General features: G+C 47.4%; 4 protein-coding genes across 4 annotated transcripts in view; 2 read left to right on the forward strand and 2 right to left on the reverse strand.

Annotated features, from left to right (window-relative positions):
- Window positions 1–12,458: 12,458 nt before the first annotated feature.
- LOC114043010 (histone H1.4-like) lies at window positions 12,459–13,381 on the forward strand. Its single transcript, XM_027861827.1, has one exon. The coding sequence runs from the start codon at window positions 12,497–12,499 to the stop codon at window positions 13,154–13,156; it is 660 nt and encodes a 219-aa protein (XP_027717628.1). The 5' UTR covers window positions 12,459–12,496; the 3' UTR covers window positions 13,157–13,381.
- A 112-nt stretch (window positions 13,382–13,493) lies between these two features.
- LOC114043014 (histone H3-like) lies at window positions 13,494–14,474 on the reverse strand. The gene has a single exon (XM_027861830.1). The coding sequence runs from the start codon at window positions 14,421–14,423 to the stop codon at window positions 13,878–13,880; it is 546 nt and encodes a 181-aa protein (XP_027717631.1). The 5' UTR covers window positions 14,424–14,474; the 3' UTR covers window positions 13,494–13,877.
- A 181-nt stretch (window positions 14,475–14,655) lies between these two features.
- LOC114043019 (histone H2A type 2-A-like) lies at window positions 14,656–16,089 on the reverse strand. The gene is made up of 2 exons (XM_027861834.1): window positions 15,686–16,089; window positions 14,656–15,156 (listed from the first exon to the last, which is right to left on the reverse strand). The coding sequence occupies exons 1-2, from the start codon at window positions 16,072–16,074 to the stop codon at window positions 15,036–15,038; spliced, it is 510 nt and encodes a 169-aa protein (XP_027717635.1). The 5' UTR covers window positions 16,075–16,089; the 3' UTR covers window positions 14,656–15,035.
- A 151-nt stretch (window positions 16,090–16,240) lies between these two features.
- Window positions 16,241–17,304, forward strand: part of LOC114043015 (histone H2B type 1-F/J/L-like) — a 2,373-nt gene continuing 1,309 nt past the window's right edge. The window contains exon 1 of the mRNA XM_027861831.1: window positions 16,241–16,818. Coding sequence (XP_027717632.1) covers window positions 16,343–16,818 — 476 coding nt within the window. The 5' untranslated portion in view covers window positions 16,241–16,342. The remainder of the gene's footprint in view (window positions 16,819–17,304) is intronic.

Consider the following 17,304-nt stretch of genomic DNA (forward strand, 5'->3'; position numbering starts at 1 on the left):
TATACTTGAATATCTTCCCAACTAGAATCTTATAAATATACATGTTATATCCTCCCTGAGTAAAATGTAAATTTAGGACAGGAACAACATTTCAGTTGGTCTTTTTATACTATGCCTTGAACAGTGGGCCTTGAAATCTTTGGTTTTGCTTTGTCTTTTTTTTTTATTCTGAACTTAAGAAATAAAACGAGCATTTCCATAACATAATAGAAAAGTAGATTGCATATGAAACTGAAAAGCCTATTATGTACAACTTGCTGTTTCTTTTAAATATATAATAAAATTATCATGCAACTTTTTTTCTTCCCTCCCTCCACCCCCACCCTAGAGATGGTCACCATTAGACACAAATATGTGTGTGTGTATATGTGCATACACACATATCTCTACATATGTAAACCCATTCTATACATACTTATATTTATTACTTCTTTCTCTAGAAGCAGATAGTATCTTCCTTCATATGTTCTTTGTAGTTAATTTGGGTATTTATAATAGCCAAAATGACTTTGTTGCTCAAAATTGTTCTTAAAACAGTATTGCTTGGATAGAGCACTGGCCCTAGACTCAGGAGGACCTGAGTTCAAATCTGGCCCCAGACACATAACATTTACTAGTTGTGTGACCCTGGGCAAGTCACTTAACACCATTGCCTGGCCCCCCCCCCCCAAAAAAACAAAAACAAAAACAAACAATATTGCTGTTAGTGTATATAATGTTCTCTTGGTTTTGTTCACTTCATACTTTATTTCGTGCAAGTCTATACATGTTTTTCTAAGACCATCAAGTTCATCATTGCTTATAGCACAATAGTATTCCATCACAATCATATGCCACAACTTGTTCAAGCCATTCCCCAATGGGCATCCCTGCAATTTCCAGTTCTTTGCCAACACAAAGAGATCTGCTATAAATATCTTAGAACATATAGATTCTTTTCCTTTGTCCCTAACCATCTTGGGAAACAGATCTAGTAGTGGTATGACTGGATCAAAGGGTATAGGCAGTTTAATAACTCTTTGGGCCTATTCACTGAATGGGTGTTGCCTCACTCAAAGTGAAAACTTCAAAAGACCTTAGCTTAAAAAGGTCAAGGTCTCCCACTGCATCCTGGGCATCCAGTCATCCTGATCAACATGTGGCCACTGGACCCAGATAGCTCTGGAGGAGAAAGTGAGGCTGATGACCTTGTACAGCCCTTCCTCACTCAAATCAAAGTCATTTGCAAGTCATGTCTTCATCTCCCTGATGTTATGGTCCTCTTCGAGAACAAAGGACAAACCACAACCTGTGCGTAGTCTGAGCTGCCTGGATGGGGACCCCACTGGCCAGTTCCAGTTGAGCAACTCAGCTCCTCTTCCTCTCTCCTCTCCTTTCCTCTCCTCTCCTCTCTTCTCCTCTTCTCTCCTCCCATTACCTGAGGGTGTTCTGCCCAAAGGAAGGTAAATTTTGATAAATTTTGATGGGCATAATTTCAGGTTGCTCTCCAAAATGGTTAGATTAATTCACAGTTCTACTAAGTGTGAATTACTGTCCCAATTTTTCCACATCCCCTCCAACGTTTGTCACTTTCCCCTTCCAACATTTTAGCCAATCTGATAGGTGTAAAATGATATCTCAAGGTTGTTTTAATTTGCCTTTAATTTGCCTTTCTCTAATCAATCTAATCAATAATGATTTAGAGCATATTTTCATATGATTATAATTTTGATTTCTTCATTAAAATTAAAATTAAAATTCCTCATTAAAAAAACTGCCTGTTCATATCCTTTGACCATTTGTCAATTGGGAAATGACTCAAATTCTTATGGATACAACAGAGTTCTTTATATATTTGAGATATGAGACCTTTATCTAAGAAATTGTCTATAAATTTTTTCCCAGTTTTCTTCTTTCCTTCTGATACATTAGTTTTATTTGTATAAAACCTTTTTAATTTAATGTATCCAAAATTATCCATTTTATACCTCACTATCTAAATAGACCTATATTGGAAAGATAAATTGAACAGGTCATAAGTGAGCTTCCTAAGAAAAAAGGCACCAGGACCAGACAGTTTTACAAGTGAATTATATCAAACATTTAAAATTATTGATCATAGTGATTATATTACATAGTTATAGAGCTGGAATTGCTACTTTGCATCTGTCTTATTCCTCCTCTGGTAAACTCCTGGAGGACGGGGCTGGTGACATTCTGATATTTGTTTCTTCAACTCAAAGTATATTTCTTTGAATATAGTGTCAAGGTTGAAATGACCTGAAGTGCCTGTCTTTCATTCATATCCCTCAAGTTACATCAAAATAAGACATTAAGCATTTTATAGATCATACCTAAGGCAGCCAGGTGGTGTAGCAGATAGAGTGCCAGGCCTAGAGTCAGGAAGACTCCTCTTCCTGAGTTCAAATCTGGCCTCAGACACTGACTAACTATGTGACCTTGGGCAAGTCACTTAACCCTGTTTGCCTCCACTTCCTCATTGTAAAATGAGCTGGAGAAGGATCTTTACCAAGAAAACTCCAAATGGGGTCATGAAAAATTGAATAAGACTCAACAACAACAAAGTCCATAGCTGGAACAATGCTATTGTTAAATTAAAGTTTTGTTTCGTGATAACACTAAAAGTTTTCCTATAGACACATATATCTGATATTTAGATATATGGCTGAGTTAGTAACAAAGAAAAGGGAAGTTAGTGTTTGTAATGCTTGATCCAGCAACAAGTATCAGTTACTGAAGAAATCCAGTGAAGAGCTTTTTGCAGATACCCTTTCTCATAGTACTGATTGGAATAAATATTGAATCTATCCATGAAAGTTTGCTATTGGGCGAGAAGAAAATTGGAGGACAAAATCAGGGAGGTGAATGGGCAGGTATTATCACCTACAAACATGTGAGGTCTGAAGTGAAAAGATAGTAGGTACACTTAGATTCTATGACTCTGCTTTTGGAAGGACCATCCCTGAAAATCTCCCCTCCTAGAGACTTGAGTGTTTATCTATTGCATCCTCCCCAAAAAGGTTGGGGACCGTTTTCCATTTTGTCTGCAGCCAGTGCCTTGCACACATGGGACACTTAATAAATCTTCATTCATGAAGTCATAGATCATACACAGATTTAGAGCTGGAAGTGGATCAAATTTGGGTTGGATTGAATAGCTGAATGAGACAAGGTGCCAGCCATTGAGGACTAAAATGCAATAAAGAATATGGCCACAAATAAATAGTCTTTATACCATGGTTTCATCTAGTTTTGGTCTTTATCCTGTGCCATCTCTTCCAATCAGCTGTGTAAAGTATTTCTTGTCCTAAAGCTGTCCCTTTAAGAAGTCTAGGAATGACACCAATCCTTCCACTTTAGTGTACTGTGGTTAGGTGAACAAGCGAGTGACCAAATTATCCAGCTGGTCTATGATTTTTCAATTCAATCAAACATTTTTTAGCTATGCTTTGCACATGAGAGGAACTCCATAAATGTTTGTTGAAACATTTACATTTTACTCAGGCACTAGGGGTATAAAAATTAAAAGCTAACAAAATACTTGGTCTCAAGGAGCCTATTTCTATTACATTGACTTTGTTCCCATGTTCTCTTGGCCTTTGTCTCTCTACCCTGGAATCCTGATGTCCAGCCATGAGATCATAATATCATAGAGTTAGAGGGACCTTAGAGCCTCTCTAGTCCAAGGCCCTAATTTCATAGATAAGGAAACTGAGGCTCAGAACAGTTAAGTGATTTGGACACGGTAAAATGGATAGTGAGTAGCAAAGCTGGAATTTGCCCCCAAGGTCCACAGAGTGCAAATCCAACACTTTTTCTTTCTTCCATTCTCTCCATACATAATCACTCCCCTCCTCAACACAGAGAGGGACAGGAGAGACAGAGACATAGAGAGAGACACAGAGAGAAAAAGAAAGGGGGAGGGGGGAAGAAGAAACAGAGAGAGAGAGAGAGCTAGCAGCTGTTCCAGTGTCTTTTCTCATGAGACAATGCTGTCATGACCTAGATGATTTCAGTTGCTCTCCTCTGGGCTGCCATAGGGCAGGGGAATTTTGTAGAGCAGGTAAGTGGTATGGATTTGTATAAGGAGATGGTAACATTTTTCACATTATGCTCAATACCCTTTCAGATGATGTGTAACATTTTTGGCTAATTGGCAAGTAGAGCACATTAGGCCAATGTTCCCAGGCAATAGTCTACAAAGATTCCCAGACATGTATGACATTACTCAGCAGGAGTTGCCACCTGAGTATAGAGATTACATGACTGGAGAAGTGCCCTAAATAACCTTTCCACCTGCTCCTCCTGGGGAATAGAAATCCTCCAACAGAAGCAAAGCTTTTCAGTTGGCTAATAAAGAATGCAATTGTCCTGGGAGCCAGAACAGTTTGGCTGAAATTCACAGTCAGGAAGGGAAGTCTTTCCTTCAGGTTGGTGAAGCAGGAAGTTGCTGGGGCCTGAGGTCACGTGACATAGTATTAGCAGGGTGGCATAGGGGAGTGAACTCTGGACAATGTTCAGCAGATGACTTCCAGAGTTACAGAATCTCAGAGTTGTAGGAATCCTCAGAGGACATTTAGTACGATGTATCACTGAAAAAAGAATCCCCTGTTGACAGACCCAGTGGGTAGTTTGGTAGTCTTCCACACCTCTTATATCTCAAGTTTCCTTATCTGTAAAGTGGACTGCCTACTTCACACACCTGTATGGAAGGATAGCACTTAATTGTAAACTGTAAAAAAGTTACGAGATGTGAGCTATTCTGTGAACCATAAATCCCTTTCCTGGGTCATAACTGAAAATTGAAAACTTGGATTGAATGCTCATAGAGAAATATATCCCTCTGTGTCATATGTATGTTACAGCTGGTGATGATCACAGGATTTAAAGTTGGAAGAATCCTTAAAGATTATCTCATTCAAATCAAGAAAAGCAGACGGCCAGAGGGTTGAGTGAAAGATTCATACACGTACCACCAACCTGAAACTGGATACCACAAACTGTCTAGGTGTCCATGAATACTTCCCAGGATTCTTTTAAAATCAGAAACCAGGTCTAAGTAACAGGAAAAGAACATTTCATGGAGAAGCAAAATGTCCATGAGGCAGCTGTGATATAAAAATGAATCAAAAGCTGGCAGATCCAGATCTGAGCCCTGACTCTGCCCTATGATTTTGGACAAGTCCCTTACCTTGGAACTGCACCTGATCCCCAAAATGGGCTATCTTGTCACCAAAGTCCCTTCTGGTTTGAAACTCCATGATTTTCCCTCTGCCTAGGTGATTTGCAGTATAATCCTCTGCCCCTTAAAACAAAAGAATTTGTGTCTTATGAGACATGTCAGGAATTGGATAGAGGAACATTTAGGTAGGAGTGGGTAAAACAGTGGGCTTTCTGGAAGCCCTTTTAAAGAAAAATGTCTACTTTCCCTAACTATGAAGCAGGTTCTGAGCTGTCTGGCTTCTACGCAGTGAGATAGAAAGCCAGCTGTAGGATAATGGAGATAAGCCTGGCTTTGGAGTCAGAGGTTCTGAGTTCAAATTCCCCCTGTACTGCTTACTTTCTGTGTGACTTTAGGCAAATTCCCTGGGCCTCAGAATCCTCATTTGTAACGTGAGAGGTTTGGAGTAAGTAGCTTCTAGTATCATATTCAGTCCTAGGTTTCCAATTCTTAAGAAAGACATTGATCATTTTCCAGAGTAAGGCAATCGGCCTGATGATTCATACCTTATGCACATCCGTTGAAGGAATAGGGCGTAATTAGCCTGGAGAAGAAAAGACTGGGATGAGTTGGGGAAAACATAATAATATCTTTCAACGGTTGAAGGATTATCACCAAGAAGAAGGGGTAGACTGTTCAGCATTGCCCCACAGAGGGAAAAACTAGCAGCAATGGGTAGAAAGAAGTTGCGAAGAGGAAATGTAGGGTTGGTGTCAGGAAAATCTTCCTAACAATTAGACCTATTCACTTCTGGTCTCTACTGCTATTTGATACAGTTCCAAAAATGCTAGCTAGAACAACTAGTCCAGAAAAGGAATGTAAGATATGAACATTTGCCCATTTGCAGACCAAATGATGGTTAACTTAGAAAAATCCAGAGAATCAGTGAAAAAATAAGATAGCTGATTAATATTTTCATTAAAGTTACAAGCTTCTAAATATGCAAAACTCACCAGCATTCTTACACAGAACTAACAAAAATAAAAATAAAAATTGCTGAAAAGAGAAGTTCCATTCAAAATAATCTACTAACTCAGGACTTGTAAAAATACAAGTATCAAAATGTTTGTTTGTTTCAAGGGATATAAAGGAAAACTGAAAAATTGGAAAATATTTATTGTTCACAGTTAGCCCATGCTATTCTAATGAAAACAACTATACCACCTAAATTAATTTACAGATTTTGTGTTATACCAGTAAAAATGCCAAGGAAGAATACTTGAGAAAACCAGATAAAATAGTTATAAAATATATTTGGGGTATAAAAAGTCTAGATCCTTGAGAGGAATCATTATTTAAAAAAAAAAGGAAGAATGAACCTATAACTAGATCTCAAACTTTATTTCAAAGCAGTCATCTCAATTACTTGGCTTTGTTCAAAAACATGGAAAAGTAAATCAGAGGAAAAGAGAAGACAAGCAAAGAACAAAAGTAATACAGCACAGCACTTCAGTAGTTGATAAATAGAAATACAAAAACCAAACAAACAAAAAAAAAAAAAACAGGAGGAAGGCTTCCCCATTAGACAAGAACTGAGGGGAAACTGTTAAACAAAAGTTGAGTTTGGATCAGCAACTCATATGACATACCATAACACAGCCCATATGGATGGTTGACTTCTAAAGAAAAATCACTTCATTTTTAAAAAATAAGGGAGAAAGTGTGAAGGTACTTTGCACCATCATGGGTGGGAGTGGGGAAGTCCTTGACAAGACAAAGTAGAGAGGAGATTATAAAAGACAAAAGAGATGATTTGAATTACATAAAATTAAAAGGCTTGTGTCCAAACAAAATCAAATCAGCTAGCACAAGAAGGGAAATGGTTAAGTAGAGGGGGAAAAATTTGCTTCATATATTCTGAGTAAGAGTTTGATATCTGGGATACATAGAGAATTGACAAAATCTGTAAGACCAAAAGTCATTCCTGAGTAGGTAAGTGATCAGAGGAAATGAAGAATCAGTTTCCAAAAGAAGAATGTCAAGCTATCCAAAAAAAAAAAAGATAGGAAAGATGGCTGTAAGTCACAAATAAAAGAGACATGAGAGGTTAAACAACTCTGTCACTATGAACCATATGAGAAGTCTCAGAGAGGATGACCAGAGTCACTGTCAGAGAAGAGGACAAATTGGTACAATGGCATGATGTTGGTGGATTAATGCATTGGCCAACTTTGAAGAACATTTGGGAATGATATAAGAAAAGGTCTAAACCTTTCATACCTTTTGACCTGACAATCCCATTCCTGGACATATATACAAAGGTTGAAAGAGAGCACATTGGACCCATCCAATATATGCCCAAATATGCATAGTTGCACTTTGTGGTAGCAAAAAAAAAAAAGGAAATAAAGTGGGTATGCGGCTGTAAATGCAATTATATTCATGTATAGTGTGTATGTGTATTATACATACACGTGTGTGTGTGTGTGTGTGTGTGTGTGTGTGTATAATGCAAGAAATGATGGGTATGAGAAATTGTGAGCAGCCCTGGAAGACTTGTAGGAATTAATACAGAAGGAATTACAAAAAGCAAGTTGACAACATACATAAGAAATAAAATAGTGTCAACCCAAAACAAGACTAAAAGGTCATAAGACTGGTGAATTGTATCAATAACCTTTCCGGTCTGGAGAAGTGATAATGAATCTTCATTCCTACCACAGTCCACTCAGTGGAGACCAGGCAATTATAGATGCAGAATGTGGCATATATTGTCTATTTTTTTAGTGTCTATTGTTTGTGCTTCAATCTTTATGTTTGTTCTAAGGGAAAGTTCAGCTGTAGGTGGGGGGGGGCATCCAAAGGGGAAAGACTCTGGTGTCAAATCAATAAAATATTAAATAATTAGTGTGATCCAAAGATAGAATGGGCTTCTCTCTAAAATCTTTCTTTTTTCTCCTATGACTTTACCCAGGAATTCATCTAGAAACATCAGAATTTGTTCTAGTTTCTAGTATTTTCCACCAGAAAAACAACAACAACAATAACAAAACATGAAAGGAAAGGAAAGAGAGTCCCAATTACCATGCAAGCAAATGGGGAAGGCTGAGAACAGGGGGCTGGGGAATGAGGGAATGAGGATTTATCTAATACCTACTAAGTACCAAGCACTGTGCTAATACACCCAATTCTCTCTCTCTCTCTCTCTCTCTCTCTCTCACACACACACACACACACACACACACACACACACACACACACAAACCTTAAGAGGTATAAACAAGGTAAGACCTTATTTTACAGTGAGGTTTAAGTGACATGTCCAGGGTCACAGAGCCAGGGAGTGTCTGAGGTTAGATTTGGACTCAGGTCTTGCTGACAGTGCTGGGCTAATGCTCTATCAGCCTGTGAATGGCCTAAGCAAACACTGACTAGAAGAGACTTTGTTGAAACTGAGCCCCTCTCCCTGTCACCCAACCCCCAACTCCCATCTCTCAGAAGGTAAAAGAAGTGTAATCAGGTCCATTTGTCATCAGTCAGGGCAATGACTTTCCTTTCCAGTGGGCCTCGGCCTTGCCCTGGGCTTGTGCAGACAGTCTTCCCTGCAAGGGGGAAAACACTGGGCTCCCTAGAGAGGTGACCAGCCTGAACTCCCAAGGCAAATGTCTCCCTGTGGCTCTGAGCCTTGCTGCTAATGCTGCTCTTCTCTGCAGATCCTCCTCCAGCTTCCAGGTGGTCCTTTCCACCTCAGCGCCTGATCCCCAGAGGGCTTCGGGAATGCAGAGGGCTCTTTCCAGGGCACCGAGTCCTGGGCCTGTGTGTAGGGAGGCCTTGTGCTCTGGGGGCAGTCTCTCCCCTCTAGTTCTGCAGTCTATGGAGCCGTTGTCTTCTCAAGAGCAGAGTTGAGATGAATCTTTGGCCACCAGGGTCCTCACAAGAAGGGGCAAGGATAGATTTAGAGCTGGAGGAGACCTCAGAGGTCAGGGAGAGCAAGCCCTTCATTTTAGAGGGAAGGAAAAGAGGTCAAGAGACTTGACCAAGGTCACACAGCTAGTAAGCAGCTACAGTGGAATGGCTTCCCAGAACTTCCTGGCTCCCAGCCCAGCACTGGAACCAGAACACTGGGATCCCTCTCAGTAAGTTGGCACCCGGTCAGGGAGAGACAAAGGAGTCATCAGTGGGGCGATGGGGATTCAGGATGAGGAGATTGGACACCTTACTAAGGTTTTAGCCGAGAGAAAAGGCTGTGTGTGTGGGGGGGGGGGACTTTCTGGGAACATGAGGGGGCTGGGCAGGCCTGTCCCTCTCCCCACTCCACCACGGACCCTAGGCAATATACTTTTCCTTTCTGTCTGACAAACACACATGTATACACACACAATCTCACAGGGGCTGTGTTTCATAAACATACAAGATATAAAGATCTAAAAGGATTTAGTTTGCCTGGTCTGGACAACACTGGTTACTAAGAGGCTATGGATGTTTGTGATTTGTTGGTGGAAAAGCCAATGTGAGTTTGAATGTGGCTTTGCTTATTCCTGTCCCGACCTGGCCCCTAACGCTCTGTAGCCCTTGGATGGTGCCTGTGCAAAGGAGGTTGGTGCCATACTTGTTACAAAGCAAAGCTTCAAAGGTTCTTGTTGCAACGGTCGCCACTTTGTTGCTCCAGGTTTGCCAGAGTATAGGAGTTGCTGTCTTTAGAAGCCCTCCATCCCTTCCCAGTTCTCTTTGATACATAAGGCCCCAGGAGATGAAGTCCATGTGACCCCCGGTGTGGCCTTTCTAACCTTTACCCGTGGGGGTCAGCAGTCTGGCCGCTGTATCTGGGGGGAGGGGGGAGGAAGGTGAGAGATCCTAGGAGATAGTTCAGCCAGTTTGCCCTATTATTTCTCAGATCTATTTGGAGGAGTACAAGAGTGGGTGAGGCAGCTCTTCCACAAAGTGGCGTGGAGAAAGGCTGGATGGGCAGGATCCAGGGTGCTGGAGGTCCTGGTGGAAGGTCTGGGAGAGCAGGCAGGTATAATCGAGGCTCTTATGAAGGGAGGAAGAAGGGTCTCTGGGACAAGTCTTTCCCTTCCATGCTCCCGACCTCTGATTTTGACTTTCCCTGGAGTTCCTAAATCTCAGCACCTCGTAGTACCACTTAGGGAAAATAGGCGGCCCGGGAGGTGGGAGGGACTGGGGTGACTTGGGCAAAGAGAAGAAATACCTCCTCCCACAGGTCTTAGTGGTCCCCATCACTATAGACAGATATACAGGTCCCCTTTATCTCTCCTCCACTTCTCCCCTTTCTCTCTCACAGAATGCATTCATCCATTCTTGTCCTCAAGAAGCCCACACCCGACTTACAGAGTGAATGCTATGCTATAATTATTGTGATGCATCCTTATTTTTCTTCAGCTTTTGAATTTTTAATGCATGAAAACAAAGGGTTCAGTGCATTTTTTTTGGGTGCCAGGTTTAAAAGAATCCCTTAGAGAAACATGATCTATTTGTTTTAGTGAAGGAAGCAGAGCAACCTACGTTCCAGACGTTGCTGGTGTCAGGACATTGAGGGACGTCTAGTGTGGTTCTTTCCATTCAGCCATGAATTAGGTTGGGGGACAAATTAGGTTTCTGCCATTTCCTTTGCTCTGAAGCTTTGAAAATGAAAGGGTTATCTGGAACCTACTGTGTGATACTTGTGAATGGAGATCCAGGGAACCTACTGTAAAGGGTTGTAGACTAATGAGGCTCTTCAGAACTGCTTAGAACAGGCACGTCAGAGTGGAACGTTTCATATTCCTCCCGACTTTGCGGGTGCCGATATGAAGCTTCATATCTCTCCCCCTTTCATTCATCCAAGTGCTTTCAAGGATTTTATTGGCACTAAGGCAGCTCAAAAGAAGAAGCTAAACAGGCCGTGCAATCTTTCCTGCCCCCCACCCCAAGTTCGTGGTTAATGTGTCTGGTGCTCCTCCTTACTCGATAATCTCCATAACCAACATGTATGCATGAAAATGGGGAGTCAATGATTCACGTTTTTCTAGACCCTGTAAATGGGGCATGTAAGTTGTGCCCCTGGCCACCAGATCCCCGCATATGTAATCCACTCTTGAAATTCCCTTGGAACTGAGGCTCCAATTCCATGGGGTGGGGTATAGGTGTGTGTGTGGGGGGGGGCTTCAAAGCACTCTGCATCGGTCCAGGCACCTCTGTTTAGGGATGCCGCCACGGACTTGAAGAAAGTAGGTCTCCTTCAGTCTCTTATGGGCTGCTCTGACTCGCCTTAACTGATCTCCTTAACCCTGGCGCCTTTTGCTGTCCCGACTTTCCGGTCCTGCTCAAGCCTTCGATGCCCTCCCCTTTCCCTCACGAAACGATTACCAAAAGGGAAGGAGGAAGAAGGAAGAGAGACTTGGCCACTCTAGAAATTACAGCTTTGGGGGGAGCGACCACGGAGATCCCTGCTCGGTGCCTCCCTTGCCCTCGCACCGCCATAGTGCTGTCCAGACCGAAGCCCTCCAGAAAGCCTCCCCTCCTCCCCTCTGCCGAAGAACTTCACAAAGTCAAAGTTGGAAGGAAATCTGCAGGTCATCTAATTTATGCTTGAAGTGGCCACTTTTCCAAAGCCGCCTCTCTAGACTAGAGCTCCTCCTCCGAAATCCAGGGGCTGTTGGGGGCCTTTGCTGTGCCTGCTCAACAGTTCCTACATAAATCGAGTTTAGCAACAGCTGCGCGGCCCCCCGCCCCCACGGGGCAGCGCCAGAGCTCATCCTGCTCAGCTCATCTTAGGCTACTTTCGGGAAAATCGGTCGTAGCAGCTGCGTTCAGTTATCAGTGAATTCAAAAAAATGCACCCAGCCCAGGAACTGTTGGCTCGGTTGGCGTGGTTGAGCTCTGAGGAAGGGACCGACGGTCGCCCCTCACCAACAAACCAGCAAAGCAGCAAAGCAAAAAGCCTCTGGGTCTGTCAGCAGGGTCTTCTCCCTTTCGGGCTGGACTCCCTGGGGGTGGTTGCCCGGGTCGCGTTTCCCCCGGCAGGATTTTCCCTCTCTGGCTCCCGCCCTCCAGGTCTCCGCTTCTCCCCTCCCCCGCCCCACGCCCCCGCGCCGGGTGGCCCCTCCCTTCCCCATTCTCCATTTTCTGTTTTTTTGCGCTCCTACCCAGCAGAGCCCGAGAAGTGAGCGGAGCCATTTTCCTTGCTCACGGGCGAGGAGGGCTGGGACGGCGCACCAATCACAGGGCAGCCCTTACCTATATATAAGTGGGTCAGCTCGGAGCTCGCTTATTCGCGAGTCCGCGGCGTCCTCTAGTGACTTCTTGCTGTTGCTGCTGTATCGTCCCTTCGCTGCCATGTCCGAGACGGCACCCGCCGCTCCCGCCGCCCCGGCCCCTGCAGAGAAGACCCCGGCCAAGAAGAAGGGCAAGAGGGCCTCGGCCGCCGGGGGAGCGCGGCGCAAGGCCGCGGGTCCGCCGGTGTCGGAGCTGATCACGAAAGCCGTGAGCGCCTCCAAGGAGCGGAATGGCGTGTCCCTGGCAGCCCTGAAGAAGGCGCTGGCGGCCGCGGGCTACGACGTGGACAAGAACAACAGCCGCATCAAGCTGGGGCTCAAAAGCCTGGTGAGCAAGGGCACCCTGGTGCAGACTAAGGGCACCGGAGCCTCGGGCTCCTTCAAGCTGAACAAGAAGGCCCCGACGGCCGACACCAAGGCTAAGGCCAAGAAGCCGGCGTCGGCCAAGACCAAGAAGGCCGCGGGCGCTTCCAAGAAGCCCAAGAAGGCGACGGGGGCCGCGGGCGCCAAGAAGAGCGTGAAGAAGAGCCCGAAGAAAGCCAAGAAGCCGGCGGCCGCCAAGAAAGCGGCCAAGAGCCCGAAGAAGGCCAAGGCAGCCAAGCCCAAGAAGGTGGCCAAGAGCCCGGCTAAGCCCAAGGCGGCCAAGGCCAAGAAGGTGACCAAGCCCAAGGCGGCTAAGCCCAAAGCCGCCAAAAGCAAGAAGGCAGCGGCCAAGAAGTAGAGCTCGAGCCCTCGAAACTTGACACACCCAAAGGCTCTTTTCAGAGCCACCCACTCACCTCAGAAAAAGAGCTGAGCCTACGAACACACAAGTCCCCTATAGAAATTAGTAGTGTTTCTAAAATCGCCATGTCCGTTGATGTAAGGCGGAATACCCAAATCAGGAAAAACCCGAACACTAACACCCCCCCCCCTTCCCCTTTCTTCAAAACTAAATAATTAATATATAAAACAAATGGGGAAAGGATTCTTCCACTCACCCCCCCCCCGTTTCCATCTTTTTCCCCCCTCTCGGACCGCCCCTAGCCTAGGCTAATAATAAATACTACTTACTCCATACGTACTGATTTATTTGCTTGCTCCTCTCATATGAATGAATGCCTAAATGATGGGGGGAGGGGGGGAGGAAGTTCGTTGCTCTTTCAAGTCCCGTTACCCCCCATACTTGTATTGTAGCTCGGATTTTTCTTTCTAGCAGGGGGGAAGGGAAGGGGAATGGGGTTGGGGTGCCCCGCCCTACTGATTTTGCTGTTGCTCCTTCTGGGCCGGGCCAGAGAGAAAGCAGAAAACATGTACTTTATGGACATCGAAGCCAGGAACACGGGAAAGTCCCATGCCAAGCAAAAGGAAACCGGGGCGGTCACAGCTACTCTCGTGAGAACGTGGGTGGCTCTGAAAAGAGCCTTTGGGGTGTGGACCTTCCACGAGGGGAAAGCAGCGCCTTACGCCCTCTCACCGCGGATGCGGCGGGCCAGCTGAATGTCCTTGGGCATGATGGTCACTCTCTTGGCGTGGATGGCGCACAGGTTCGTGTCTTCGAACAGCCCCACCAAGTATGCCTCGCTAGCCTCCTGCAGAGCCATGACGGCCGAGCTCTGGAAGCGCAGGTCCGTCTTGAAGTCCTGAGCGATTTCGCGCACCAGGCGCTGGAACGGCAGCTTGCGGATCAGCAGCTCCGTGGATTTCTGGTAGCGCCGGATCTCCCGGAGAGCCACGGTGCCAGGCCGGTAGCGGTGAGGCTTCTTCACGCCGCCAGTGGCCGGGGCGCTCTTGCGGGCAGCCTTGGTAGCCAGCTGCTTGCGGGGCGCTTTGCCACCGGTGGACTTACGGGCGGTCTGCTTGGTACGGGCCATTGCGAGCGAGGAAGAACTAAGCTTCTCCTGTGCTGGAACACGACTGAGAACTGCACGCCAGCCGGTAGCCTTTATAGACGCAGAAGCACCCTGATTGGGCTGAAGGAGTTTGAAAGTCCCGCGCTGAGCCTGCATTGGCTGGCGACGCAAACCAACAACAGTGCCTTGCCATTGGGCGTTCCAGGCGCTTTCCGGTTTGCCAGCTCTCAGACGCCCCGCCCCGCCCCTCCCCCCTCCCCCCTTCCCCCGCCCCTCCCCCCCACCCTTCTCCTTCCCGTCCCCGTCCCCGCCCCTCCCCCCCCCCCTCCCCCCTCCCCCACCCCCACCCCACCCGCCAGGGAAAACCATCACTAGCTGGGTAGGTCTTGGCTCCTCATCAATCTCCCGGTACTGGATTTTCTGTTAATGAGCCTGTTTAAAAAGTTGTGCGGCCCCCTCCCCTTTCTCTCCCTTCCCCTCCCTCTGTTCTGCGGGGGGCAGGGGGGCAGAAGAGAAACCACCTAAAACGTTCGGTGCTGTGACGTGACGTCGGTGCCCTATCGATCCCCCCCAACCTTCCACCGGGTCCCTGGAATTTTGTGTTGCCCGCCACTGACTTGGCCCTCGCGGCGCCAGGGCCCTCCCGCGGTTCTCCAGGGCAGCGGCTCTCCGAGCTTTCCAGAGCGCCCACCGCGCCGCCCGATCTAAAACACTGCACTGGACTCCCACGAGGGCAAGAACGAGGGACTTTTTTTAAAATTATTATTATTATTTCAACCTTCTCCCCTTTGTAAGAGCCGTGCTACTAAAGTTGTGCAATACTACTTCCGGGAGCCATCCCTCCCCTCGCATTCCCAGCAGGGTTCCACTGTGTACTGTGTGCTGGGTTCTGGACAGCGAATGAAAAGCCCGCCTAAGCGGTGGATTGGCCAGGAGCCTGGCTCCCAAGCTGTCTGCGGGAAAGCTTAAGCTACGGGCACGTATGGATTGCCGACGTTTTGGGGTCCCCGCCCCGCGGACACGAGTCGGCAGCTGGCCCAAGTTTCCGCCAAGTACTCTTGGTGATAGAGAAACTTTGCCACCTTTTGACCAGAGGGTGAAGCAGCACTGGGTGCTACCCACAGCTTTTGGGACAGGGAGGGTAGAAGTTAGGGTGAGGCTAGAGCGAAATTCAGGTGTGTCGACCCAGGCTCGCTAACCTAGCAGTCACTTTGCATTTTACTCGGTTTGTTTGGTAGTTGGTTTCGGTTCGTGCTGGGAGCGGGTGGACGTGTGCAACAAGTCACGCCGCCTTGGCGTCCGGATTGGGATCGAGATTCGGCAACAGCCCTTTTTTTTTGACAGGGTGGGTGGCTCTGAAAAGAGCCGTTGGTTTCGGGAATGAGCCTTTCGGCCCCAGGAGCTCCGAGTCCGCTTACTTGCCCTTGGCCTTATGGTGACTCTCGGTTTTCTTGGGCAACAGAACGGCCTGGATGTTGGGCAGCACGCCGCCCTGGGCGATGGTCACCTTGCCCAGCAGCTTGTTGAGCTCCTCGTCGTTGCGGATGGCCAGCTGGAGGTGGCGGGGGATAATACGCGTCTTCTTGTTGTCTCTGGCTGCGTTGCCCGCCAGCTCCAAGATTTCAGCCGTCAGGTACTCCAGCACCGCCGCCATGTAAACGGGGGCGCCGGCGCCGACCCGCTCGGCGTAGTTCCCTTTGCGCAGCAGGCGGTGCACACGGCCCACGGGAAACTGCAGCCCCGCACGGGACGAGCGGGACTTTGCCTTGGCGCGAGCCTTGCCTCCCTGCTTTCCGCGGCCAGACATGACGGATACGAGTACAACACAGCTGCGTCAATCACCGACTGAAAAACTACACTGGTGCCCGGACCCGCCGCACCGGGGCCTTTTATAGCTTGCGCGGGGAGTGGGGAACGGGGCCGTCTGATTGGCTCACAGGCTGTCTTTGTCCGAATGGCCAGTGGGGAGGCTCGCCTCGGATTCCGTTATTTACATGGCCGTCCTCTCCGCCTATGACGACACCCCTGAGAAGCCACCAATGGGAGCCTAGCGTTGCCGGAGCCTTCATTTGCATATGAGCACTATAAGTAGCGGGGGCCGGCTCAGCAGTCTTCGTTGTTCGTTTCTCGCAGTTGCTCCTTCTCTTCTTTTCAGCCCTTTCTCTGTTGCCGATATGCCTGAGCCGGCCAAGTCTGCCCCTGCCCCGAAAAAGGGCTCCAAGAAAGCCGTGACCAAGGCCCAGAAGAAGGACGGCAAGAAGCGCAAGCGCAGCCGCAAGGAGAGCTACTCCATCTACGTCTACAAGGTGCTGAAGCAGGTCCACCCCGACACCGGCATCTCCTCCAAGGCCATGGGCATCATGAACTCCTTCGTCAATGACATCTTCGAGCGCATCGCCAGCGAGGCTTCCCGTTTGGCGCACTACAACAAGCGCTCCACCATCACTTCCCGGGAGATCCAGACGGCCGTGCGCCTGCTGCTGCCCGGGGAGCTGGCCAAACACGCCGTGTCCGAGGGCACCAAGGCCGTCACCAAGTACACCAGCTCTAAGTAAGCGGGTCTGCCCCAGGAGTCGCTCGTGCCCCTTCGCCCCGAAACAAAGGCTCTTTTCAGAGCCACCCACCCTTTCTTGGAAAGGAGCTGTCTCGCTCGCGCCCAAAGGGCTTTCACAAACGAGCCTAGGACCCCCACACCTGTCTACTTCTCCCCTTACTTTCTAGGCCTCCTTCCAAATCGCCACTTGCCCCAAGGCTACGAATCTAGGTGCTGAGGGGCTGTGTTTGGGGGTGGGGGGGGACGGAACAGGACGGGACCGTCCCACGCAGGCCCGTAGGCTTGAGGCTTTCGTCTCTAAACTCGCTCCAGGACTTTTCCTGTCAACTTTTACTTTTCCCTTAATCTCTAAGCTCCTCCTCTCCCCCTTCCCTTCCCCCCTCACCGCGCAAGCTCCGCTGCCCTTTCTGATTGTGAAACGGCTCCCCTGGGCAAATTCAACTCTACTCTCTCCGCTTGTGGAAAAAAAAAACTTATTTCACA

The sequence above is a fragment of the Vombatus ursinus genome, unplaced genomic scaffold, assembly GCF_900497805.2.
Source record: "Vombatus ursinus unplaced genomic scaffold, bare-nosed wombat genome assembly UNPS02014768.1, whole genome shotgun sequence".
Lineage (NCBI taxonomy): Eukaryota > Metazoa > Chordata > Mammalia > Diprotodontia > Vombatidae > Vombatus > Vombatus ursinus.